The sequence below is a fragment of the Centruroides sculpturatus genome, unplaced genomic scaffold, assembly GCF_000671375.1.
Source record: "Centruroides sculpturatus isolate CEXI.00-Female unplaced genomic scaffold, Cexi_2.0 scaffold117, whole genome shotgun sequence".
In the NCBI taxonomy this organism is placed as follows: Eukaryota; Metazoa; Arthropoda; class Arachnida; order Scorpiones; family Buthidae; genus Centruroides; species Centruroides sculpturatus.
This window is the reverse complement of record NW_019384308.1, coordinates 835,536-862,429: the sequence shown is the minus strand read 5'-3', so window position 1 is coordinate 862,429 and position 26,894 is coordinate 835,536. Positions and strand designations below refer to the sequence as shown.

The window sequence follows — 26,894 nt, the reverse complement described above, 5'->3', positions numbered from 1 at the left end:
CTTATATTTTACTAATAATAATACTTAGTAACTGTAGTAAAAAATAAAAACATTTGCTTTAATGTTATATCTGTTCTAGGATAAAGCAAATGTTTAACAAAGATTTATATGTAGACTTTAGATATCAGAAGCATGCAATTAGATATCAAATAAATTCATATTACAGTAAAATATGAGTGAACTGGAATCACATTAGCACTGTATTTTCTTTTCTGTTTTGAATAGGTTTGTAGTATATATTTTTTACCTATTATTAAACTATAAATATAAAAATCAGTAAAATGTAAATATTAATATAAACAGATAAATGTCACTGTTACATTTATTTTTATTATAAAATCACTTTTATTACATATATACAAAAAATTCTATTGCTAGGTCTTTTGGATTAAACCAAATTAATCAAAAGAGATTCCAGCTAAAGATAGTAGTATTTGAATGTAAGTGATAACTGTTCTATTTTAAAAACTTCTCATTGTTTCCGAGAACTTGATAGAGGTATTTGAATATAAAAGTTCTCCGATACATGTTTAACAAAAATTCTTCGAGCTCATACGACAGCAAACAATCCCATTCAAGAACCAAGAATTGGTGTCTTGCTATCGCCAACGTTAATTGAAGTATAGTAACATAAAGACAAAGTTATTCTATGATGACTTCTTGAGTAATTTTAATACTTTAATTATTAACTTTAATTTCTGTAATTATAAATAACATTAACCAACATGTTCTCGAATACTCAGTAGTAGTTAGTGGATTCGTTGCCTAGTAAGACAACTTTAGTACAGTTGGATAAACAAGCCAATGACATACCTGTTTCATTTGAAATAGATTGTCATTATTTTGCTTATCCAGCCATATTAAAGCTACTTTACTAGATAGTGAAGCCAGTTACTAACTACTCCAGAGCCCATACAATACAAATTAGCAGCACTGTTTTTATTTTTTATTGACATTTTTTATTATAAGATGTCAAATTTGAGAATCATTTTTATATATATATTTTTTAGGATATAAATAACGATTCATATTGTTGGATATGTCACAAAGAAGGAAATGTATTATGCTGTGAAGGATGTCCCAGAGTATTTCATCTCCGTTGCTTGGGAGAAGAGGAGGAACCTCCTGGAGATTGGGTATGTCCCGAATGCCAAGCCATAATGAAAGCTGAAGATGTTGATGCTCGTTCTCCTTCTATGGCAATGTTAGACATCAATGAATTATGCCGATTATTAAAATTTGCTCTTCATAAAATGAAAAATCATGCTGTAAGTAAATATTTTAAAATGTATTAAGATTTATTTACTTCGTAAACAGAATTAGTAAGATAAAATTGATATTAATTTTAGCCTGAAGCTTTCTTAAGACCTGTAAACACTGAACAATTTCCAACATACTCCCATTATGTTTTCCATCCTATGGATTTTAGTACACTCGAGAAAGTAAATATCTAAATCATCTTTAAATTGTTTCATTTGAAACAATATTATTTTGCAGTAGAATGTTACAGCCATGCTCAATATAGTTTTCAATTTTTTTTTTTTTTTTAAGAATATTCAAGCAAAGATGTACGGATGTACTCAGTCATTTCTGGCAGATGTAAAATGGATTTTACACAACAGTACTATATTTAATGGACGTAAGTAATCAGTCATATTTTCTTACATGCTTGCTTTATTTTGAAATTAATAGACAAAAGTAAGTTGCATAAGTATGACAATTTTTACCAAAATAATTAATTACAATGAGCATTTAATAGAAGAATTCTGAAGTTGTAGTGATATAAATAATGTGCTAATACAGTAGAACCTCGAAAACTCGGCTCTCGATAACCCGGCACTCCGGATAACTCGGCCACACCCTGGCAGGGCAAAAAAATCCTTAGTTAATTAATTTTCATTATAGACAGCTTTATAAAAGTATAAAAGCTCTCATAAAGTATTTTTCTGAGGTCTGTCTTATCAGGTAAATTACTGTACACAGTGTATTCATTAATTTTCATTTTCATGTAGTAAAGGCTCTATGCCTTCATAAAGGACGTACTTTTTCTTTGTTTAAGGGTATTTGGGCAGTTTATTCTCTGTTATATTCTCAAGTAAACAATACATACAAGTACAGTACAGTATTTTCTGAGGAAACACGCATACTTATCCTTTTTTAACCCCATTCCCGATAACCTGGCATTTTCACAGACTCGGCTACCCTTCGGTCCACAATAGGCCGAGTTTTTGAGGTTCTACTGTATTCGAAAACTGTAATCAGTAATAAATACTAAACCTTTTAATGACTTTTTTGAGTTCTTGTATAATGTAAAACTTACTTTTGTTTTACTATGGACAGACTATAACAAAAAGAATCTTCTCAATGTTGTCTGTAATTTTAATGACAGATTGTATATTAAGAATAATGTTTCAGACAAATTTTTAAAAATAATTTCTAATTTTTTTTGTACAATTTTTTTCTCTTGAATTTGACTTTCTCAAATTACTCAATAAAATGGATTATTCTAAATAGTGTAATGTAAGTAAGCATGGTAAAAAAAAATTATTTATTCCTTTAGCAATTTAGTTAAAAAAGAATGTAAGGTGATATATTCATGTTTCTGCATTTAAGTTAATGTTTTTTTTATGCTTATTATTATTGAATATATGCTATAAATCAATAAAACCTTCAAAGAAACCATGTAAAAATAACCAAATATACAAAATATTTAACAGAACATACTCAGCAAATAATTATTAGATTATCAGTATATATCAAGAAAAGCTAAATATTTTCTCATTATGTTTCAAGTTTATACGCAGCAATTTTTCACTGAAACTGTAAGTGAAAAGATATATAACAAACCAATTTTACCACAGGCTAATTGATATAAACTAATGTTCAGTTATAACATATTCCTGGTCATGTAAACGTCATCAAACTTCTAAATAATGTCTCAAAACAATTTTAATATTAAACATTTAAATAAGTGTGAGCTATATACAGGGTTTTTACACACCAGGAAAATCAGGGATTTTCATTAGTGTTCATTAAAAGTCATGGAATGTCAGAGAATTTGTTAAAAATTGTCAAATAGTCAGGGAATTTGCATCCTTTTCTGTCTTGTTGATTTTTTGCTACAGTATACTTGACTAAGTGTAGCCATCTGCAGGCGGCAAGGAGTAATGTGGTGCAATACAAGTTATGAAAAGGGGTGCAGAATATTTTCAGGACCCAAAATTCCTCCCAAGCTTACACAAAATTTTTCCAAAAATTTACAAAGCACACAAAATTATAAATGGTTTAAATGGTATTGTTTATCAATTTTCATTTGAATAATTTTGATGCATAACAAAACGCTTTTCGATTTTTTTTCCCAGTTTATTAATATTTTATAAAGTTCAGGAAATTTATTAAGAGATAAATTTAATAAATATATACTTTTGTACATGGATTATATAGAAATTGTTAATGATGAATAAAAAATAATTGATTTTTTTTCTTTTTTCAAAGCCATGTAGATCTATGGTTGTGCGTTAATAACAGAATTTTAATAATAATTTTATTTTTAATTTTAATTAGAAAAAATTAACTAATTAAAATGTTGGAGAAGCAAAACATACGTGCATAGTAAGTCAAATACTTTTTTATTTTGTTAATGTGCCATACTGTAAGGGACATGAGAGTCAGGTAATTTGTACAAAGTTGGTCAGGGAAAGTCATGAAAATTAAAATAAAAATTTGAGTAGGAACCCTATATATATACATTTAAGAAAGATTACTAAAAACAAGATTATTATTTACCCAATTTTGTTTGTGACAGTGGTTGTAGTGATGGTGGATGGTATGGGGAGGGAGGCTTAATGACTGATGACAGATAGGAATGAGTAATAAAGAAGTTTTTTGAAGTGAAAATTGTAATGAGCACTTCCTACTGCAATACAGTTCAAAAGCAAACAATCAGCAACTTTAGCAAACTGTTGGGAGACTATAAATTTAAAACGGCAAATACAAACAGGACAAGTTTGTTTCCAATTTACATTGACGTTATGATATTATATGATTTACATGGGAGCACCAGCCAAAATGCGTAGAAAGATTAGCCAGGATGAATTCTAAGTTTGAATTCTTAATTATATTAAATTGAATGTAAATTTAGAATAATTATAAGTAAAAATATTTTTCGAGCTTTCCTTATTCAAATTACGTTAGTTAATTTTAGTGCAAAACTAAATCTAGTTAAATTTTATAAACAGCTGAATTATTTCAGATAATCATCAGTTGACCAACAGTGCAAAAAATCTGGTAAAATTATGCAAATATGAAATGGAAGAAATAGAAATTTGTCCCGACTGCTACTTACATTCTTGCATGCATAGAGAACATTGGTTTTGTGAACCATGTGTAAGTGATTTTTAGATTTCTCTTTACATAAAATACTATTTTAACTTGATGCTATTACATTTATGTAATTTACAAAATAAAAATATATCAAAATTTTATATATTGTAGTGTAATTTTTAAGAAATTTTTTGCTTCTTAAGCTTTACAACATAGAGATTTATTATAATGAAATTTAATACGAGTGACAGAGGAGTTACATCTCAGATACTTGGTTCTCATTCAAGAACTAAGTATCTGATTTAGAAAAATTAATTTAATAAATATATTTTTCAGTTTAAACTTATACAGTTGAACCTGTCTATCTTGAATCTCATAAGAATAAGGGAAAAAATTTGATATAGTCAGGTTTCAAGATACAACGATTCCTACACAGTAAACAATAATAGGTTTGATTGAAGGTACAGTATTTAATTTATACACAAGTAAGTGCAGTACATACCTATATTAGATATAAATAAAACATTTTTGTTATACCTTAACATTAGTACTTTGTCAATAATTTCTGATGCCCAACATTCTTCAACCGATAAGATGCAAGCCAAAACTCGTAGCCGATAGGAGAAAAGCAACTATGTACTGTATTGCAAGAGATGTTTCTCAACTACAATTTATACTATCAAAATGTAGTCGCTAGTCGCTAAGCTTTGAATTTGTAATTGACACTTTGGTCCATAATTTGAGATATAGAGGTTTTGGGAGAAAATTATTGGAGATAAACATGAAAAATGTATTGAATTTAACTGAAAATGCAGGGGAAAAAATAAATTTTAAGATAAACGTCATATTTGAGATAGACAGCTTCAACTGTGTGTCATTATGATTTCATTAATACATTTTCAAATGTCTGACATTTATTTTTAAATCTTTCGTTAGTTTCAAATGTTATATCTATATTAAAATAAGAGTAAAGTTCATTTTAAAATATTGTATTAAAACAGTGATTTTCTTACCTATGGCACTCTTGAACAATCGTGAAGTTTGCATCATGCTTTATTATTAAATATTATAGGACTGGTTAATATGTCAATTGCAATTGGAATGTTCACTAGTTCCATATTTAATCATTGTTTGTTGTTACTTTTAGTCAAAATGAATATATAAAATCTTATTCAGGCTATCATCAATGTTAATCCACCATTTGTTGCACCAACGGATAATGTTCTCTCCTCCTTTTCAGTGTTTTGTCGTATAACATTTTGACAGCATGTAAAGTGTTGTCATTGCAGCTAGTGGTCACTGCCATAGGTGAGAGGTTCTTCCACATTTGCCATATTCCCTGGACTTAGCACCTTATGGTTTTTTCCTCTTTCCGCACATTGAAAGGAAATGTTTTTCTTCTGATGACAAAACTTAGAGCTACAATAATAACACTTTGCGCATAATATATATTTGTTTCATATTTTAAAATTAAAATGTACACTATCACAATCTTAGTTAATTTAATTCCATTTATTTTTCTGTAGAGAAAGCCACATATTGTTGTATGGGCTAAACTGAAGGGATTCCCATTTTGGCCAGCTAAAGTAAGTTAAGATCAGTAAATATTAACTGTTATATTTAACTATAGTATTAATAATTTAATATAATAGGCATATACAGTTTATCTTCAATTTTCAGACAATGCTTTTGTATATATTTTAATATTTCTAAATTGCTTTTTTATGCCAAATAAAAATTTTGAGCAATCACGGTAGGAGCACTATCTGTCATAGTTTTGGTTTCAATAGAATCAAAATCATTTGATATTTTATGTTTAATCCATAGTTTTCTGTTTTATGCATTGTAACATATTCACTATAAAATAAGTATAACTTTCTTACTTAAATAAGATATTTTATAACTTTTCTCCTTGGTGACCTTTGATCTTTTATCACAAACTGTGTTGTTTGATTTTTTATTCACATTTTTGGGAACATTATTATATCCAAAAGGTAAAAACTGTTTATATATATGTAGTAGATTCTGTTTATTATCATCTCAAACTGATAATAGTAACTGATTAGTTAGCATTAAGCAGAATAAGACTACAGGAAATTCTAGTTTCATTCACATTAAAGAACTAAAATGTTTAACTTGAAGTTCACAAAATAATTGAATTCAAAAATGTCAGTCTGATGGCAGCAGCTTTTTCGCCTCTTATTGAGGTAACAACAAAAGGTCGACTCTGACATAAGACTGTTTTGTGTTTGAGACGTGACGAGGATGAAATGTTAAGACATTTTTGTATTCTTCAATTATTTTGTGAATTTTAAAACATATTTATTATCCTAGCCATTTTTATTAATATTTTTATTATAGCCATTAAAGTTTATTAATTATAATTTATCAGGAATTGTTTGTCTGCTACCAATCTTAACAACAACTAGCATAATACTAGAAACTATAATTATTATTTGCTCACAATACAATAGTTTAAGTGACTAATATTTAACATTTAAAGTACTGACTGACTAAAATTGATAACTCTTTCATGTTTTTTCTTTCTACCCTGTATGCCTTAAAATGTCCTTTTTCCATGTCTGTCATGGGTTAAGCTTGGCATGCTCTCACCAGTCATTCTACTCCAATGCTGGGGTAGGCTGCCTGGTGAGATATGGAGCCTGAAATATCTGGGACAGACCTACCATAAAACATTCCTAGCAATCTCTATCCAGATTTGATGCTGGATCCACAGAGCAGTAAGCTGACGTCTTTATCATCTTTGCCATCCAACAATTGCATGTTATCACTCGTGTGTTGAGGCTACAGCACAAAATGAGGTGTAAAAAGACCTATAACATTATCCATAATTACAGTAAACAGAATCTATTATATATATAATCTATAGAAGTGGTTCTCGACGTTTCTCATGCTGTAGACACTAAAAACCCTGCACTGTAATGAACCATGGACCACCAGTTGAGAAACACAAATCTATAATATTTAGAATTATTTACGGAATATTACAAATGTTAAACTATAAATTATATAGGTTTCATTTTTTGTTTAGGTTATGAGGATCATAAATGGTAATGTTGATACCAGATTTTTTGGAGCACATGACAGGTATAATTGTGATTAATAAGGAATATAGTTCTTATTAATGAGATAAAAATTCAATTTTATTTACAACAGAGCATGGGTTCCTGTAAATCAATGCTATTTACTTTCAAAAGAAATGCCAACACAATTAAAATGCAAAAAGAAAGGAAATTTTGAAGCCGCTCTTGAAGAAATTACCATTTACGCATACAGAATAAGAGAGATTTTCGGAACTTTTGAATACGCTCCTATCCGTCAACCATTTGACCCCAATAATCCTCCTTTTTACAGTACTCTCATTAATCCAAAGGTAAATTATTAAAAATTTTAAAAAACTTAAGTTAAATTTCTGTTTAGTTTTAATTTAATGATTTTGTTATTTTCAGGTTCTAGAGTTAACTTATTCTCCATCATCAAGTAATGTAGCATCACCAATTTCTACATATAATACTCCAATCTCTACTCCAGGTTATTCATGTTTTAATTGTCTGCAGATTTCACGCTTGTTATAATATTACACTAAGATTTTACTTTTAACGAGATTAAATGCAACATATTTTGCGTAAATAATATAATGACTTCTTTATTTAATAAGTTATTGCAGCTAATTTCTAAATATGTCAAATTTCATTATGTTTCAACTAATTAATATGCAAATATTTTAAAATCAGTACATCTTTAATGATCTAAATTGACAATAGTCAAATGTTTTGTTTGACAGGTCAAATATAAGTTGTAAGTAAAAGGCCACAAACATTTCTATTTAGTCCAAGCGTATAAAGGAATAGAATGAGACAGGTTCTTTAAAATTTATGCGACACATTCAGAAGTTAAGTTCTAATTGGTTAGAAAGGAACAGAAACTTATTTCTTTGAACTTGCATATCTGCAAAACCCTCATCAAAGAAGTCTCTTGCATATCTGTAAATTGGCAAGAGACTTCTTTGATGAGGGTTTGAAAAAGCTTATTTGTTAAGGTTGTTGGAGTGTTTACTATGTATTTTCCTGTGAAAGTTAAGTTCAAAGAAGAAAGCTTCTATTCTTTCTAAGCTATCAGGAATTAATTTCTGGACGTGCCTCGTATACATGTACATTGCAATCAGCAAAAAGTAAACAAAGAATTTAATTTTTAGTTCAAATAGGGACTGTATAATTTATAAAGTTTATAATTTTTTTTATCATTTATGACTGATAGTTTTATGGGCCAGAGAGTAAATTGTGAGTTCGACTGGCCAGGAGATTTTAGCTTGGACAACACTTATCTAAATAATAATATTTGATAGTAGTAATTTTGATAAGAAATTTCTACTGTCTTCTATCTGAAATTTATTTTATAAATAATCTTTTCAAAATGTTTCAAATATATTTATTTAATTAAATTATTTTTTTATTATTCAGATAGTTCAATAAAATTTTCTCAAGAAATAAAGCAGTCAAAATCCAAAGAAGGCCGTTATGGAAAATCACAAAGTAATAAAGCTTCCAGGAAATTAAATTTCGCCAGTACCAAACCGGCATCAACACCCGACGAAGAGAAACCTCAAACACCCCAGCAGCCAATTGAATTGATTAAACCCAAGACTAATACAAAAAAGCGTCCTCCTCCCGTTGGAATCTTTGAAGTGAGTGACGAATCTAGCATTAAAATGCCCGCTTTGTTAGAAATTAATATTCCTAAGTTAAACTTGAAAAAAGTCGATCAGAGTCATGGAAAAATAATCGAGAAATTAGAATCGAAGATTCAGCAGATAAAAGAAATAAGTAAGGATGAATCTGATAACGAAACTGACCTACAACATAGTTCATCACAGTTTTCTTTACCGTCTATACAGAGCACAGAAATAAAATCAGAATGCGCAGATGAAAATATTATTAATACAAAAACTAATGTAAAAACTGAAAAGAAAGAGAAAAAGGGTGACAAGTGTGACAATAAAACAGCTACAAATGCATTATCGGATAGTGATTCCGAAGATCGGCCACTTGCAGAATTGTGTAATGTCACGCCAAAGAAAAAAGATACCTTTTCTCAAAAATTACATCATATAATAGAATCATGCAAGGCAAAACTTGGCATTAAAGAAATAAAGGATGATATTGATATCATTGAATCTGATGAGGAGTATTTGGGTGATCATTCCATAAATGAAGGAAGTGCTTCAGATGAGGATCATAAAGAAAAGCAAAGCAAACCGAATTTTGAGTCGGAGGGAAAACCATCTAGTATTTCACAATCACCAACTACATCTAAGTCATTTATGAACACTAAAGGTGAAAATAAATCTAATAGGCGTAAGTCTGCCGAAAGCAAAAAGTCTAAAGATAAAACTTCCGATAACGATTTAGATTCTTTGTCCGATGATTCCCAACCTTTAGCTGTCATTGTTCAGAAAGCTAAGAAAGCAAAACAAACAGAAGTTTTCAGTAAACCTGAAGAAAAACAAGAGAATGTAAAGGATAAAGATAATATTGCTTTATTATCATTACAACAAGATGTATTAGAACTTACTAATCAAACTAGCATTAAAAAAAGTGGAAAAACTGATAAAGAAAAAGTACAAAAAAAATCAGGTAGGATGAAAGTACAGTTTATATTTTAATTTACAAATAAATTATTCATAATTTTTAAATATTTTAGAAGCTAATAATGAAGAATGCATTCAAGAAATAGAACAGCAACAAAATGAAGTAGGTGAAAAAATTGAAGAGAATTTCATAGACAATGATTCGAATGCATCAAAGCTGGAAGCTAAGTCATATACACCAATGGTAGGATCGTTGAATTATTTTTATCTATACAAATGATACATTTTAGAATAAACTTTAGAAATTGTCTTCTGAAGGTGGTGGATTCTGGCTTTGACGAGCAACGGACAACATTATCAAACATGTCAGATCTTGATGGTCTTAAAATGACAGTCAAAAATCTCCAACTAGAAATTGAAAGACTTCAATGGTACCATCAACAAGAAATAGCTGAATTGAAGCATAATGCAGGTAAACGTTATAATAAATGCACTATGATCAAATGAAAAGTTTATTTATAAGGAGTAAACTTCATGACACTGGAATTCAGTGATTGACTTACCATATAGAACTGATTTATTTATATAGAGTTTCAAAAACAATTCTCGTTAAAAGCCGTAGTTTGCTGAAAGAGCAGGATAGACAAAAATATCTTACTCTGCTTTAAGCCAGGAATTAGCCTCTGCTACTTATAATGATTGGAAATAGTCCAATCTGTGATAGTTCTCCTCTAATTCATAGTAAACAAATGTTTAAGATTGAACTGTTTCTTGCAGTGCATGTAACAACTATAGGCTGGCTTACATTGCCAAAACTACTACTTACAAGTAAACTTTTCATTTCATCACCTGATATATAATATAAAAATTATGAAGTAAATTGACTTATTACTGATATTATAGATTTAGTTCTTCTGGAAATGAGAGCAAGCATAGAAGCAGATAAACAAAGAGCAATAACGGAATTGATGCAACAAAGTGAAAGAGAAAAGCAAAAGGCTGTAGACGAAACAAAGAAGAAACAATGGGTAATTACACAGAGATTGATTATTATTAATTTTAACTGTATACAAAAAATTACTAATTAATAATAAAAGGTCGAACTATATTCAAGCCAGTATGGTAATATCTTTGTGATCATAATTACAGAGAAGGTGTTCAGAGCCATCTGCTGAAAAAACTATTTGGCAATTTTCAACCAAATTTGGTACGTGACGAAGAATTATATAGAGCATTTTGCAACTCCTTTAATACCCAAAATTTGTTAGAAAACATGTAATGTGCACATTAAGTGATTAAACTGGGACGGTATGTATACTAAATTTGGTTGAGATTTGCCCACTAGTTCTTTGTACAATCAACCCTGTATATAGCTACAATATTTCATAACTTAATCATTCATTGTTATCATATTGTTGGAATAAATAATGACTGTAATTATATTTTAATGTGGTTGTAAAATTAAAACATAACTCTGATTTTTGTTTTAGTGTGCTAATTGTGGAAAAGAAGCTGCATTCTATTGTTGCTGGAATACAAATTACTGCAATCACACATGTCAGCAGACACACTGGCCTAAACACATGCTTGCCTGTGGTCAATCTAAATCTGACACTCATCTTATACAGAAACCCCAGGTTAGTGGTACTGATATTTTTTGATGTTATAAAGCTTTATTAATTTAAGATATAAAGTTCATTAATTTCAAAGTTTATTGAGATTTTAATATTTTAACGAATACTATTATTACTGAACACGCTGGTACCTTACTACACACTATTAATAAGATCCATCAGACACGTTAGAGATCTTCATCTCCTGATTCATAGCCTAACTTGGTTTGTTTTAAGCCAACGGGAGCTCATTTGATGATGGGTAATTAGGAGGCTTTCATTGTTGGCTTGAAATAAATGGTCCAAATCATTTAAAAAGTGATTTTAAGTATATTGCTGACTTCTGCACACTTTCCAATATAGACTTTCAAGTCCTACACCCATGACTTGAGTCAGTTCTCTCTGACAGATCTATTCAGCATTGATGACTTCTTCCCTTTTATTCATTCTGTCATTGGCCCAATAAGCAGAACTGATCACTTGAGTCCCTCCAGTCATGAATCAAAATTTGACTCATCAGCTTATTCTAAATAATTGTTGTTCCTGTTTATACTTTATAGTTATACACACAGAAGCACCATCTTTACTCTTGTGACTGGGGTCTCACATTTTTATGGATAGTTTGATCCAGATATATCACATCACATCCCTTTTAACTGGCTAACCCAATCATGAGTTTAGTTTCTTTGATTTCTATAGTTTGCATAGAAAGAGTTTAAAAAATTCTGAGGAAATATCAAAATACATAAAAATTAAAGCAGACAGGAATCATTAGTTATATTTTAAATGAAACTTATTCACTTATGTTGTCTTTGGGTTGAAATTATAGTAGATGCTAAATACAAATTAGTATTTATATATTTTATATTTATGAAATATTGAATATATCTATATAAAGGGATTGGTAACAACAATTTTTATTGTGCTTGTATATAGAACTATAAATAGGATTTAACAGATTGTAGACGGATGCCAAGACAATTAAGAGTATCACCCCATAATGCATACTGCTCTGTGAAAATGGGATTGAATCCAGACATGCAAAGAACCCCAGTAAAGTATCATAAGCAATCTGCTCCAGCTGTCTGTCGGCTCCATCCTTCACTACCTGATGGTCTTGTATTTTGGAACTGACCAAGCCCAGAATAGATATCGGAAAAGGTTTCTTAGTACAGTAGAGCCTCGAAAACTCGGCACTCGATAACCCGGCACTCCGGATAACTCGGCCAAACCCTGGCAGGGCAAAAAAATCCTTAGTTAATTAATTTTCATTATAGACAGCTTTATAAAAGTATAAAAGCTCTCATAAAGTATTTTTCTGAGGTCTGTCTTATCAGGTAAATTACTGTACACAGTGTATTCATTAATTTTCATTTTCATGTAGTAAAGGCTCTATGCCTTCATAAAGGACGTACTTTTTCTTTGTTTAAGGGTATTTGGGCAGTTTATTCTCTGTTATATTCTCAAGTAAACAATACATACAAGTACAGTACAGTATTTTCTGAGGAAACACGCATACTTATCCTTTTTTAACCCCATTCCCGATAACCTGGCATTTTCACAGACTCGGCTACCCTTCGGTCCACAATAGGCCGAGTTTTTGAGGTTCTACTGTATTCGAAAACTGTAATCAGTAATAAATACTAAACCTTTTAATGACTTTTTTGAGTTCTTGTATAATGTAAAACTTACTTTTGTTTTACTATGGACAGACTATAACAAAAAGAATCTTCTCAATGTTGTCTGTAATTTTAATGACAGATTGTATATTAAGAATAATGTTTCAGACAAATTTTTAAAAATAATTTCTAATTTTTTTTGTACAATTTTTTTCTCTTGAATTTGACTTTCTCAAATTACTCAATAAAATGGATTATTCTAAATAGTGTAATGTAAGTAAGCATGGTAAAAAAAAATTATTTATTCCTTTAGCAATTTAGTTAAAAAAGAATGTAAGGTGATATATTCATGTTTCTGCATTTAAGTTAATGTTTTTTTTATGCTTATTATTATTGAATATATGCTATAAATCAATAAAACCTTCAAAGAAACCATGTAAAAATAACCAAATATACAAAATATTTAACAGAACATACTCAGCAAATAATTATTAGATTATCAGTATATATCAAGAAAAGCTAAATATTTTCTCATTATGTTTCAAGTTTATACGCAGCAATTTTTCACTGAAACTGTAAGTGAAAAGATATATAACAAACCAATTTTACCACAGGCTAATTGATATAAACTAATGTTCAGTTATAACATATTCCTGGTCATGTAAACGTCATCAAACTTCTAAATAATGTCTCAAAACAATTTTAATATTAAACATTTAAATAAGTGTGAGCTATATACAGGGTTTTTACACACCAGGAAAATCAGGGATTTTCATTAGTGTTCATTAAAAGTCATGGAATGTCAGAGAATTTGTTAAAAATTGTCAAATAGTCAGGGAATTTGCATCCTTTTCTGTCTTGTTGATTTTTTGCTACAGTATACTTGACTAAGTGTAGCCATCTGCAGGCGGCAAGGAGTAATGTGGTGCAATACAAGTTATGAAAAGGGGTGCAGAATATTTTCAGGACCCAAAATTCCTCCCAAGCTTACACAAAATTTTTCCAAAAATTTACAAAGCACACAAAATTATAAATGGTTTAAATGGTATTGTTTATCAATTTTCATTTGAATAATTTTGATGCATAACAAAACGCTTTTCGATTTTTTTTCCCAGTTTATTAATATTTTATAAAGTTCAGGAAATTTATTAAGAGATAAATTTAATAAATATATACTTTTGTACATGGATTATATAGAAATTGTTAATGATGAATAAAAAATAATTGATTTTTTTTCTTTTTTCAAAGCCATGTAGATCTATGGTTGTGCGTTAATAACAGAATTTTAATAATAATTTTATTTTTAATTTTAATTAGAAAAAATTAACTAATTAAAATGTTGGAGAAGCAAAACATACGTGCATAGTAAGTCAAATACTTTTTTATTTTGTTAATGTGCCATACTGTAAGGGACATGAGAGTCAGGTAATTTGTACAAAGTTGGTCAGGGAAAGTCATGAAAATTAAAATAAAAATTTGAGTAGGAACCCTATATATATACATTTAAGAAAGATTACTAAAAACAAGATTATTATTTACCCAATTTTGTTTGTGACAGTGGTTGTAGTGATGGTGGATGGTATGGGGAGGGAGGCTTAATGACTGATGACAGATAGGAATGAGTAATAAAGAAGTTTTTTGAAGTGAAAATTGTAATGAGCACTTCCTACTGCAATACAGTTCAAAAGCAAACAATCAGCAACTTTAGCAAACTGTTGGGAGACTATAAATTTAAAACGGCAAATACAAACAGGACAAGTTTGTTTCCAATTTACATTGACGTTATGATATTATATGATTTACATGGGAGCACCAGCCAAAATGCGTAGAAAGATTAGCCAGGATGAATTCTAAGTTTGAATTCTTAATTATATTAAATTGAATGTAAATTTAGAATAATTATAAGTAAAAATATTTTTCGAGCTTTCCTTATTCAAATTACGTTAGTTAATTTTAGTGCAAAACTAAATCTAGTTAAATTTTATAAACAGCTGAATTATTTCAGATAATCATCAGTTGACCAACAGTGCAAAAAATCTGGTAAAATTATGCAAATATGAAATGGAAGAAATAGAAATTTGTCCCGACTGCTACTTACATTCTTGCATGCATAGAGAACATTGGTTTTGTGAACCATGTGTAAGTGATTTTTAGATTTCTCTTTACATAAAATACTATTTTAACTTGATGCTATTACATTTATGTAATTTACAAAATAAAAATATATCAAAATTTTATATATTGTAGTGTAATTTTTAAGAAATTTTTTGCTTCTTAAGCTTTACAACATAGAGATTTATTATAATGAAATTTAATACGAGTGACAGAGGAGTTACATCTCAGATACTTGGTTCTCATTCAAGAACTAAGTATCTGATTTAGAAAAATTAATTTAATAAATATATTTTTCAGTTTAAACTTATACAGTTGAACCTGTCTATCTTGAATCTCATAAGAATAAGGGAAAAAATTTGATATAGTCAGGTTTCAAGATACAACGATTCCTACACAGTAAACAATAATAGGTTTGATTGAAGGTACAGTATTTAATTTATACACAAGTAAGTGCAGTACATACCTATATTAGATATAAATAAAACATTTTTGTTATACCTTAACATTAGTACTTTGTCAATAATTTCTGATGCCCAACATTCTTCAACCGATAAGATGCAAGCCAAAACTCGTAGCCGATAGGAGAAAAGCAACTATGTACTGTATTGCAAGAGATGTTTCTCAACTACAATTTATACTATCAAAATGTAGTCGCTAGTCGCTAAGCTTTGAATTTGTAATTGACACTTTGGTCCATAATTTGAGATATAGAGGTTTTGGGAGAAAATTATTGGAGATAAACATGAAAAATGTATTGAATTTAACTGAAAATGCAGGGGAAAAAATAAATTTTAAGATAAACGTCATATTTGAGATAGACAGCTTCAACTGTGTGTCATTATGATTTCATTAATACATTTTCAAATGTCTGACATTTATTTTTAAATCTTTCGTTAGTTTCAAATGTTATATCTATATTAAAATAAGAGTAAAGTTCATTTTAAAATATTGTATTAAAACAGTGATTTTCTTACCTATGGCACTCTTGAACAATCGTGAAGTTTGCATCATGCTTTATTATTAAATATTATAGGACTGGTTAATATGTCAATTGCAATTGGAATGTTCACTAGTTCCATATTTAATCATTGTTTGTTGTTACTTTTAGTCAAAATGAATATATAAAATCTTATTCAGGCTATCATCAATGTTAATCCACCATTTGTTGCACCAACGGATAATGTTCTCTCCTCCTTTTCAGTGTTTTGTCGTATAACATTTTGACAGCATGTAAAGTGTTGTCATTGCAGCTAGTGGTCACTGCCATAGGTGAGAGGTTCTTCCACATTTGCCATATTCCCTGGACTTAGCACCTTATGGTTTTTTCCTCTTTCCGCACATTGAAAGGAAATGTTTTTCTTCTGATGACAAAACTTAGAGCTACAATAATAACACTTTGCGCATAATATATATTTGTTTCATATTTTAAAATTAAAATGTACACTATCACAATCTTAGTTAATTTAATTCCATTTATTTTTCTGTAGAGAAAGCCACATATTGTTGTATGGGCTAAACTGAAGGGATTCCCATTTTGGCCAGCTAAAGTAAGTTAAGATCAGTAAATATTAACTGTTATATTTAACTATAGTATTAATAATTTAATATAATAGGCATATACAGTTTATCTTCAATTTTCAGACAATGCTTTTGTATATATTTTAATATTTCTAAATTGCTTTTTTATGCCAAATAAAAATTTTGAGCAATCACGGTAGGAGCACTATCTGTCATAGTTTTGGTTTCAATAGAATCAAAATCATTTGATATTTTATGTTTAATCCATAGTTTTCTGTTTTATGCATTGTAACATATTCACTATAAAATAAGTATAACTTTCTTACTTAAATAAGATATTTTATAACTTTTCTCCTTGGTGACCTTTGATCTTTTATCACAAACTGTGTTGTTTGATTTTTTATTCACATTTTTGGGAACATTATTATATCCAAAAGGTAAAAACTGTTTATATATATGTAGTAGATTCTGTTTATTATCATCTCAAACTGATAATAGTAACTGATTAGTTAGCATTAAGCAGAATAAGACTACAGGAAATTCTAGTTTCATTCACATTAAAGAACTAAAATGTTTAACTTGAAGTTCACAAAATAATTGAATTCAAAAATGTCAGTCTGATGGCAGCAGCTTTTTCGCCTCTTATTGAGGTAACAACAAAAGGTCGACTCTGACATAAGACTGTTTTGTGTTTGAGACGTGACAAGGATGAAATGTTAAGACATTTTTGTATTCTTCAATTATTTTGTGAATTTTAAAACATATTTATTATCCTAGCCATTTTTATTAATATTTTTATTATAGCCATTAAAGTTTATTAATTATAATTTATCAGGAATTGTTTGTCTGCTACCAATCTTAACAACAACTAGCATAATACTAGAAACTATAATTATTATTTGCTCACAATACAATAGTTTAAGTGACTAATATTTAACATTTAAAGTACTGACTGACTAAAATTGATAACTCTTTCATGTTTTTTCTTTCTACCCTGTATGCCTTAAAATGTCCTTTTTCCATGTCTGTCATGGGTTAAGCTTGGCATGCTCTCACCAGTCATTCTACTCCAATGCTGGGGTAGGCTGCCTGGTGAGATATGGAGCCTGAAATATCTGGGACAGACCTACCATAAAACATTCCTAGCAATCTCTATCCAGATTTGATGCTGGATCCACAGAGCAGTAAGCTGACGTCTTTATCATCTTTGCCATCCAACAATTGCATGTTATCACTCGTGTGTTGAGGCTACAGCACAAAATGAGGTGTAAAAAGACCTATAACATTATCCATAATTACAGTAAACAGAATCTATTATATATATAATCTATAGAAGTGGTTCTCGACGTTTCTCATGCTGTAGACACTAAAAACCCTGCACTGTAATGAACCATGGACCACCAGTTGAGAAACACAAATCTATAATATTTAGAATTATTTACGGAATATTACAAATGTTAAACTATAAATTATATAGGTTTCATTTTTTGTTTAGGTTATGAGGATCATAAATGGTAATGTTGATACCAGATTTTTTGGAGCACATGACAGGTATAATTGTGATTAATAAGGAATATAGTTCTTATTAATGAGATAAAAATTCAATTTTATTTACAACAGAGCATGGGTTCCTGTAAATCAATGCTATTTACTTTCAAAAGAAATGCCAACACAATTAAAATGCAAAAAGAAAGGAAATTTTGAAGCCGCTCTTGAAGAAATTACCATTTACGCATACAGAATAAGAGAGATTTTCGGAACTTTTGAATACGCTCCTATCCGTCAACCATTTGACCCCAATAATCCTCCTTTTTACAGTACTCTCATTAATCCAAAGGTAAATTATTAAAAATTTTAAAAAACTTAAGTTAAATTTCTGTTTAGTTTTAATTTAATGATTTTGTTATTTTCAGGTTCTAGAGTTAACTTATTCTCCATCATCAAGTAATGTAGCATCACCAATTTCTACATATAATACTCCAATCTCTACTCCAGGTTATTCATGTTTTAATTGTCTGCAGATTTCACGCTTGTTATAATATTACACTAAGGTTTTACTTTTAACGAGATTAAATGCAACATATTTTGCGTAAATAATATAATGACTTCTTTATTTAATAAGTTATTGCAGCTAATTTCTAAATATGTCAAATTTCATTATGTTTCAACTAATTAATATGCAAATATTTTAAAATCAGTACATCTTTAATGATCTAAATTGACAATAGTCAAATGTTTTGTTTGACAGGTCAAATATAAGTTGTAAGTAAAAGGCCACAAACATTTCTATTTAGTCCAAGCGTATAAAGGAATAGAATGAGACAGGTTCTTTAAAATTTATGCGACACATTCAGAAGTTAAGTTCTAATTGGTTAGAAAGGAACAGAAACTTATTTCTTTGAACTTGCATATCTGCAAAACCCTCATCAAAGAAGTCTCTTGCATATCTGTAAATTGGCAAGAGACTTCTTTGATGAGGGTTTGAAAAAGCTTATTTGTTAAGGTTGTTGGAGTGTTTACTATGTATTTTCCTGTGAAAGTTAAGTTCAAAGAAGAAAGCTTCTATTCTTTCTAAGCTATCAGGAATTAATTTCTGGACGTGCCTCGTATACATGTACATTGCAATCAGCAAAAAGTAAACAAAGAATTTAATTTTTAGTTCAAATAGGGACTGTATAATTTATAAAGTTTATAATTTTTTTTATCATTTATGACTGATAGTTTTATGGGCCAGAGAGTAAATTGTGAGTTCGACTGGCCAGGAGATTTTAGCTTGGACAACACTTATCTAAATAATAATATTTGATAGTAGTAATTTTGATAAGAAATTTCTACTGTCTTCTATCTGAAATTTATTTTATAAATAATCTTTTCAAAATGTTTCAAATATATTTATTTAATTAAATTATTTTTTTATTATTCAGATAGTTCAATAAAATTTTCTCAAGAAATAAAGCAGTCAAAATCCAAAGAAGGCCGTTATGGAAAATCACAAAGTAATAAAGCTTCCAGGAAATTAAATTTCGCCAGTACCAAACCGGCATCAACACCCGACGAAGAGAAACCTCAAACACCCCAGCAGCCAATTGAATTGATTAAACCCAAGACTAATACAAAAAAGCGTCCTCCTCCCGTTGGAATCTTTGAAGTGAGTGACGAATCTAGCATTAAAATGCCCGCTTTGTTAGAAATTAATATTCCTAAGTTAAACTTGAAAAAAGTCGATCAGAGTCATGGAAAAATAATCGAGAAATTAGAATCGAAGATTCAGCAGATAAAAGAAATAAGTAAGGATGAATCTGATAACGAAACTGACCTACAACATAGTTCATCACAGTTTTCTTTACCGTCTATACAGAGCACAGAAATAAAATCAGAATGCGCAGATGAAAATATTATTAATACAAAAACTAATGTAAAAACTGAAAAGAAAGAGAAAAAGGGTGACAAGTGTGACAATAAAACAGCTACAAATGCATTATCGGATAGTGATTCCGAAGATCGGCCACTTGCAGAATTGTGTAATGTCACGCCAAAGAAAAAAGATACCTTTTCTCAAAAATTACATCATATAATAGAATCATGCAAGGCAAAACTTGGCATTAAAGAAATAAAGGATGATATTGATATCATTGAATCTGATGAGGAGTATTTGGGTGATCATTCCATAAATGAAGGAAGTGCTTCAGATGAGGATCATAAAGAAAAGCAAAGCAAACCGAATTTTGAGTCGGAGGGAAAACCATCTAGTATTTCACAATCACCAACTACATCTAAGTCATTTATGAACACTAAAGGTGAAAATAAATCTAATAGGCGTAAGTCTGCCGAAAGCAAAAAGTCTAAAGATAAAACTTCCGATAACGATTTAGATTCTTTGTCCGATGATTCCCAACCTTTAGCTGTCATTGTTCAGAAAGCTAAGAAAGCAAAACAAACAGAAGTTTTCAGTAAACCTGAAGAAAAACAAGAGAATGTAAAGGATAAAGATAATATTGCTTTATTATCATTACAACAAGATGTATTAGAACTTACTAATCAAACTAGCATTAAAAAAAGTGGAAAAACTGATAAAGAAAAAGTACAAAAACAATCAGGTAGGATGAAAGTACAGTTTATATTTTAATTTACAAATAAATTATTCATAATTTTTAAATATTTTAGAAGCTAATAATGAAGAATGCATTCAAGAAATAGAACAGCAACAAAATGAAGTAGGTGAAAAAATTGAAGAGAATTTCATAGACAATGATTCGAATGCATCAAAGCTGGAAGCTAAGTCATATACACCAATGGTAGGATCGTTGAATTATTTTTATCTATACAAATGATACATTTTAGAATAAACTTTAGAAATTGTCTTCTGAAGGTGGTGGATTCTGGCTTTGACGAGCAACGGACAACATTATCAAACATGTCAGATCTTGATGGTCTTAAAATGACAGTCAAAAATCTCCAACTAGAAATTGAAAGACTTCAATGGTACCATCAACAAGAAATAGCTGAATTGAAGCATAATGCAGGTAAACGTTATAATAAATGCACTATGATCAAATGAAAAGTTTATTTATAAGGAGTAAACTTCATGACACTGGAATTCAGTGATTGACTTACCATATAGAACTGATTTATTTATATAGAGTTTCAAAAACAATTCTCGTTAAAAGCCGTAGTTTGCTGAAAGAGCAGGATAGACAAAAATATCTTACTCTGCTTTAAGCCAGGAATTAGCCTCTGCTACTTATAATGATTGGAAATAGTCCAATCTGTGATAGTTCTCCTCTAATTCATAGTAAACAAATGTTTAAGATTGAACTGTTTCTTGCAGTGCATGTAACAACTATAGGCTGGCTTACATTGCCAAAACTACTACTTACAAGTAAACTTTTCATTTCATCACCTGATATATAATATAAAAATTATGAAGTAAATTGACTTATTACTGATATTATAGATTTAGTTCTTCTGGAAATGAGAGCAAGCATAGAAGCAGATAAACAAAGAGCAATAACGGAATTGATGCAACAAAGTGAAAGAGAAAAGCAAAAGGCTGTAGACGAAACAAAGAAGAAACAATGGGTAATTACACAGAGATTGATTATTATTAATTTTAACTGTATACAAAAAATTACTAATTAATAATAAAAGGTCGAACTATATTCAAGCCAGTATGGTAATATCTTTGTGATCATAATTACAGAGAAGGTGTTCAGAGCCATCTGCTGAAAAAACTATTTGGCAATTTTCAACCAAATTTGGTACGTGACGAAGAATTATATAGAGCATTTTGCAACTCCTTTAATACCCAAAATTTGTTAGAAAACATATAATGTGCACATTAAGTGATTAAACTGGGACGGTATGTATACTAAATTTGGTTGAGATTTGCCCACTAGTTCTTTGTACAATCAACCCTGTATATAGCTACAATATTTCATAACTTAATCATTCATTGTTATCATATTGTTGGAATAAATAATGACTGTAATTATATTTTAATGTGGTTGTAAAATTAAAACATAACTCTGATTTTTGTTTTAGTGTGCTAATTGTGGAAAAGAAGCTGCATTCTATTGTTGCTGGAATACAAATTACTGCAATCACACATGTCAGCAGACACACTGGCCTAAACACATGCTTGCCTGTGGTCAATCTAAATCTGACACTCATCTTATACAGAAACCCCAGGTTAGTGGTACTGATATTTTTTGATGTTATAAAGCTTTATTAATTTAAGATATAAAGTTCATTAATTTCAAAGTTTATTGAGATTTTAATATTTTAACGAATACTATTATTACTGAACACGCTGGTACCTTACTACACACTATTAATAAGATCCATCAGACACGTTAGAGATCTTCATCTCCTGATTCATAGCCTAACTTGGTTTGTTTTAAGCCAACGGGAGCTCATTTGATGATGGGTAATTAGGAGGCTTTCATTGTTGGCTTGAAATAAATGGTCCAAATCATTTAAAAAGTGATTTTAAGTATATTGCTGACTTCTGCACACTTTCCAATATAGACTTTCAAGTCCTACACCCATGACTTGAGTCAGTTCTCTCTGACAGATCTATTCAGCATTGATGACTTCTTCCCTTTTATTCATTCTGTCATTGGCCCAATAAGCAGAACTGATCACTTGAGTCCCTCCAGTCATGAATCAAAATTTGACTCATCAGCTTATTCTAAATAATTGTTGTTCCTGTTTATACTTTATAGTTATACACACAGAAGCACCATCTTTACTCTTGTGACTGGGGTCTCACATTTTTATGGATAGTTTGATCCAGATATATCACATCACATCCCTTTTAACTGGCTAACCCAATCATGAGTTTAGTTTCTTTGATTTCTATAGTTTGCATAGAAAGAGTTTAAAAAATTCTGAGGAAATATCAAAATACATAAAAATTAAAGCAGACAGGAATCATTAGTTATATTTTAAATGAAACTTATTCACTTATGTTGTCTTTGGGTTGAAATTATAGTAGATGCTAAATACAAATTAGTATTTATATATTTTATATTTATGAAATATTGAATATATCTATATAAAGGGATTGGTAACAACAATTTTTATTATGCTTGTATATAGAACTATAAATAGGATTTAACAGATTGTAGACGGATGCCAAGACAATTAAGAGTATCACCCCATAATGCATACTGCTCTGTGAAAATGGGATTGAATCCAGACATGCAAAGAACCCCAGTAAAGTATCATAAGCAATCTGCTCCAGCTGTCTGTCGGCTCCATCCTTCACTACCTGATGGTCTTGTATTTTGGAACTGACCAAGCCCAGAATAGATATCGGAAAAGGTTTCTTAGTACAGTAGAGCCTCGAAAACTCGGCACTCGATAACCCGGCACTCCGGATAACTCGGCCAAACCCTGGCAGGGCAAAAAAATCCTTAGTTAATTAATTTTCATTATAGACAGCTTTATAAAAGTATAAAAGCTCTCATAAAGTATTTTTCTGAGGTCTGTCTTATCAGGTAAATTACTGTACACAGTGTATTCATTAATTTTCATTTTCATGTAGTAAAAGCTCTATGCCTTCATAAAGGAAGTACTTTTTCTTTGTTTAAGGGTATTTGGGCAGTTTATTCTCTGTTATATTCTCAAGTAAACAATACATACAAGTACAGTACAGTATTTTCTGAGGAAACACGCATACTTATCCTTTTTTAACCCCATTCCCGATAACCCGGCATTTTCACAAACTCGGCCCCCCTTCGGTCCACATTAGGCCGAGTTTTTGAGGTTCAACTGTATCTGCAGACTGTGGGCAGTGAAAAAAAATGACCTGAAAATGTTTCCTACAATGTACAGAGCAGTTATGACTTAAATGCTCTTACCATATATTATGATTTTGAAACTGACTTGTAAATATCATTCATTGCATTATCTATATACTATCTTCTGCATAGTTAACTTACAGTTGAATATTTTTCATATCTTGTAAGATGAAAAAATAACGTAAACAAAATTTATGCAAATTCTAAAACAAGTTCTCTTAATTTTAAAAGTAAGAATTTGTTACATTGTGTGATTAAAATTTAGGGAGATGCATTTCTATGAGATAATTAGTCTAAATTTGTACATGATTGTGCAGAGATTGCATTCTTGATGCATGATAAATATGATCAGATTATATTTATCTACTATTTCTGACATTTATGATTTTCTGGGGAAATTAGTTAACATAACAATTCATTAAAATGTTTTTGATCTATTTGTGCTGTTTTTTTAATCAATTGTAATGCTGAAATTTTAATATACTGGATATTCAGCAATCTAAATGTAACCAGATCTGATACAGTGGCATTTCAGAACAATGTGGAGAAATAAAAAACATCACTATGACTGCTTTGCTTTGGATCTTGTAAACTTGACAACCCACAATTTTTATGTTCTTGATAGCCTTAAAAGACAATATCACATTAAAGCTCTGACTTATGCGCAATTACATTTGACATTGAACACACAACCTTTAGATTATACATCTTCAGAATGGGGCCATATTGAGCAATATCTCCTGCAATACTAAGGTCTCTGTATAGCATGAGTGTCTTGTACAAATAAAATGTTTATTTCTTGCAATACTAAAAGCACCTTAGTTTTGGTACTAATTTTTTAATGTAAATGCTGTCCACATGTCCTGAAATGTCATTTAGCAGTTCAAATTTAACTAAATTGGTGTAGTATTTCTCTAGACGGTATTGTAATTATAGTATCTCTAGTCAGTTACCTGTGTTATATATATGGACCACATCTTTACAAAATGTTATGTTTATATATAATGTATGTATGTATATATATATAATATTGAAAATTGAAATCTAAGACTGGTGTGAATTGCTTTTATAAACTTTGTGTGGTCAAGCAAATTCTGATTTATTAACATAACATTTTGTGAAGACATGGTCCATCAGTTTCTGTATGAATAAAATTACTGAATACCGCTAGCTAGTCACAGGTTTGCCCATGTGAAATTTCCATGTTTTCTTTGCGTAACACCTAAATAGAGGTCAGTTCCCATAGAAAATCCATCCAGGAGGCACCTCCTTGACAGATTTCATTTCTGTTAGATTGATTGATGGTATAAAGCAATGCATCTTACAATAAAAAATATATTATTTTTCTACTAAAACTTGCATCTTTGCAATCCATTTTTTCACTTATTTCATCTTTCAAATTCATAAATAATTGAATATCCTGTGCTTTATTCTAGCTCCATAATTCTACAATTTTAATATTCACATCTGCAGTATGGTATTTATAAAAATTGTGCATTGTATGAATTTTTTTAGCTTCCTATTGTTTGCCATATTCAATAGTTTGTAGACAATTCTGTAATAAAATAAATTACCTAATGTATTGCTAAATATTATTCATTCATTAGTAGTTTAAAACTTTTCTGAATCTTTCAGCAATCATCTAAACACATAAAGGAAGAAACAGCACTTCCCGTATCCATACCTTCGACAAAACTCATTCCTTCACAGCAGCTGGGATCAATACTATCAAACAGCCAACCCAAGTCATCTCTCATTATCCAACCTCAGTTTTCTCAGGTTCAATACATTCCGTCAAATACAGTACAGGTATAATTGATGCGCATTTCCATATTGAGTTTCAAAACATTGCGATCAATAAATTTAATTACAGGTCATACCACAGACATCATCGATCTTGGGTGCAACCGGACAGCCCGTTCAGATTCAATACTTTGCCAACATACCTTCTGTATCTAGATCGTCACCTCCATTTCTGAACGTGGAGAGTCCCCCTTTCGCTCTGGCCACTCCTTCGACTTCTCTTTCGATATCTCCCGCTTCCAACCAGGTGAGTTTCAATTATTACGGTTTTAATCATTCATTCAAATGTGGAATCTAATATTAAATAAATTCTTTTATAGGGGAACGATCAGACATGAGAGATTTCTCCATTTTTATTTTATCGACTTATTTAAAGTTTATTTATTTTCAGTTGTTTTGTTAGTATCAAGATCATAGCATCTAGTGATAAAATTTCAAAAAGGTAACAAAAAAGTAAATGTTAATTTACTGAATAAGTACTTTTCAGTTTTCTCATCTTATTTTTAGAATCAGTTTTGTAATAAGCTCTAATATTATAAACTGGGTTTTTTAAGCAAAGACTTGGCTTGTAAACAAAACATAGTGACAAAAATAATCATATTCATCATTCATTTTACATTGTACAAAATATAAATCCAATAAATATTCTTATTTTTTGAAAGATTGTAATTTAATAGCCAATAATCATCAAAATTCTTAAGTAATATACAAATTACAGTACCTCGGGATAGAAAAAAGTCAGTATCATTTCAAAACTTGCAACTGAATTGTTAAAGACAAGTTACAAGTATCTACAACTATAATGAATTGTGTAGTTAGTATAACGTTACTGTATTTTTATTTCTTTTGTTCATGCAATTAACTAATATTTCCTCTCTCAGTGATTATCTTTTATCAGTTATTGCCCGTAAATTATCATAAAAACATAGAGAAGTTTTAAGAAATGCCCTTTCAACTATACGACACTTTCGCATCATGTATAGTGGTCCCA

General features: G+C 29.9%; 1 protein-coding gene across 1 annotated transcript in view; it reads left to right on the top strand.

Moving 5' to 3' along the window:
• The window catches only part of LOC111620036 (protein kinase C-binding protein 1-like), a 33,156-nt gene extending 6,577 nt beyond the window's left edge, over positions 1 to 26,579 (top strand). The window contains exons 5-30 of the mRNA XM_023361885.1: positions 1,011 to 1,268; positions 1,350 to 1,442; positions 1,552 to 1,639; positions 4,253 to 4,386; positions 5,850 to 5,909; positions 7,376 to 7,431; positions 7,501 to 7,717; positions 7,794 to 7,875; positions 8,805 to 9,977; positions 10,045 to 10,175; positions 10,250 to 10,403; positions 10,835 to 10,959; positions 11,422 to 11,586; positions 15,165 to 15,302; positions 16,766 to 16,825; positions 18,292 to 18,347; positions 18,417 to 18,633; positions 18,710 to 18,791; positions 19,721 to 20,893; positions 20,961 to 21,091; positions 21,166 to 21,319; positions 21,751 to 21,875; positions 22,338 to 22,484; positions 25,736 to 25,909; positions 25,974 to 26,150; positions 26,224 to 26,579. Coding sequence (XP_023217653.1) covers positions 1,011 to 1,268; positions 1,350 to 1,442; positions 1,552 to 1,639; positions 4,253 to 4,386; positions 5,850 to 5,909; positions 7,376 to 7,431; positions 7,501 to 7,717; positions 7,794 to 7,875; positions 8,805 to 9,977; positions 10,045 to 10,175; positions 10,250 to 10,403; positions 10,835 to 10,959; positions 11,422 to 11,586; positions 15,165 to 15,302; positions 16,766 to 16,825; positions 18,292 to 18,347; positions 18,417 to 18,633; positions 18,710 to 18,791; positions 19,721 to 20,893; positions 20,961 to 21,091; positions 21,166 to 21,319; positions 21,751 to 21,875; positions 22,338 to 22,484; positions 25,736 to 25,909; positions 25,974 to 26,150; positions 26,224 to 26,241 — 5,388 coding nt within the window. The 3' untranslated portion in view covers positions 26,242 to 26,579. The remainder of the gene's footprint in view (positions 1 to 1,010; positions 1,269 to 1,349; positions 1,443 to 1,551; positions 1,640 to 4,252; positions 4,387 to 5,849; positions 5,910 to 7,375; positions 7,432 to 7,500; positions 7,718 to 7,793; positions 7,876 to 8,804; positions 9,978 to 10,044; positions 10,176 to 10,249; positions 10,404 to 10,834; positions 10,960 to 11,421; positions 11,587 to 15,164; positions 15,303 to 16,765; positions 16,826 to 18,291; positions 18,348 to 18,416; positions 18,634 to 18,709; positions 18,792 to 19,720; positions 20,894 to 20,960; positions 21,092 to 21,165; positions 21,320 to 21,750; positions 21,876 to 22,337; positions 22,485 to 25,735; positions 25,910 to 25,973; positions 26,151 to 26,223) is intronic.
• Positions 26,580 to 26,894: the final 315 nt, after the last annotated feature.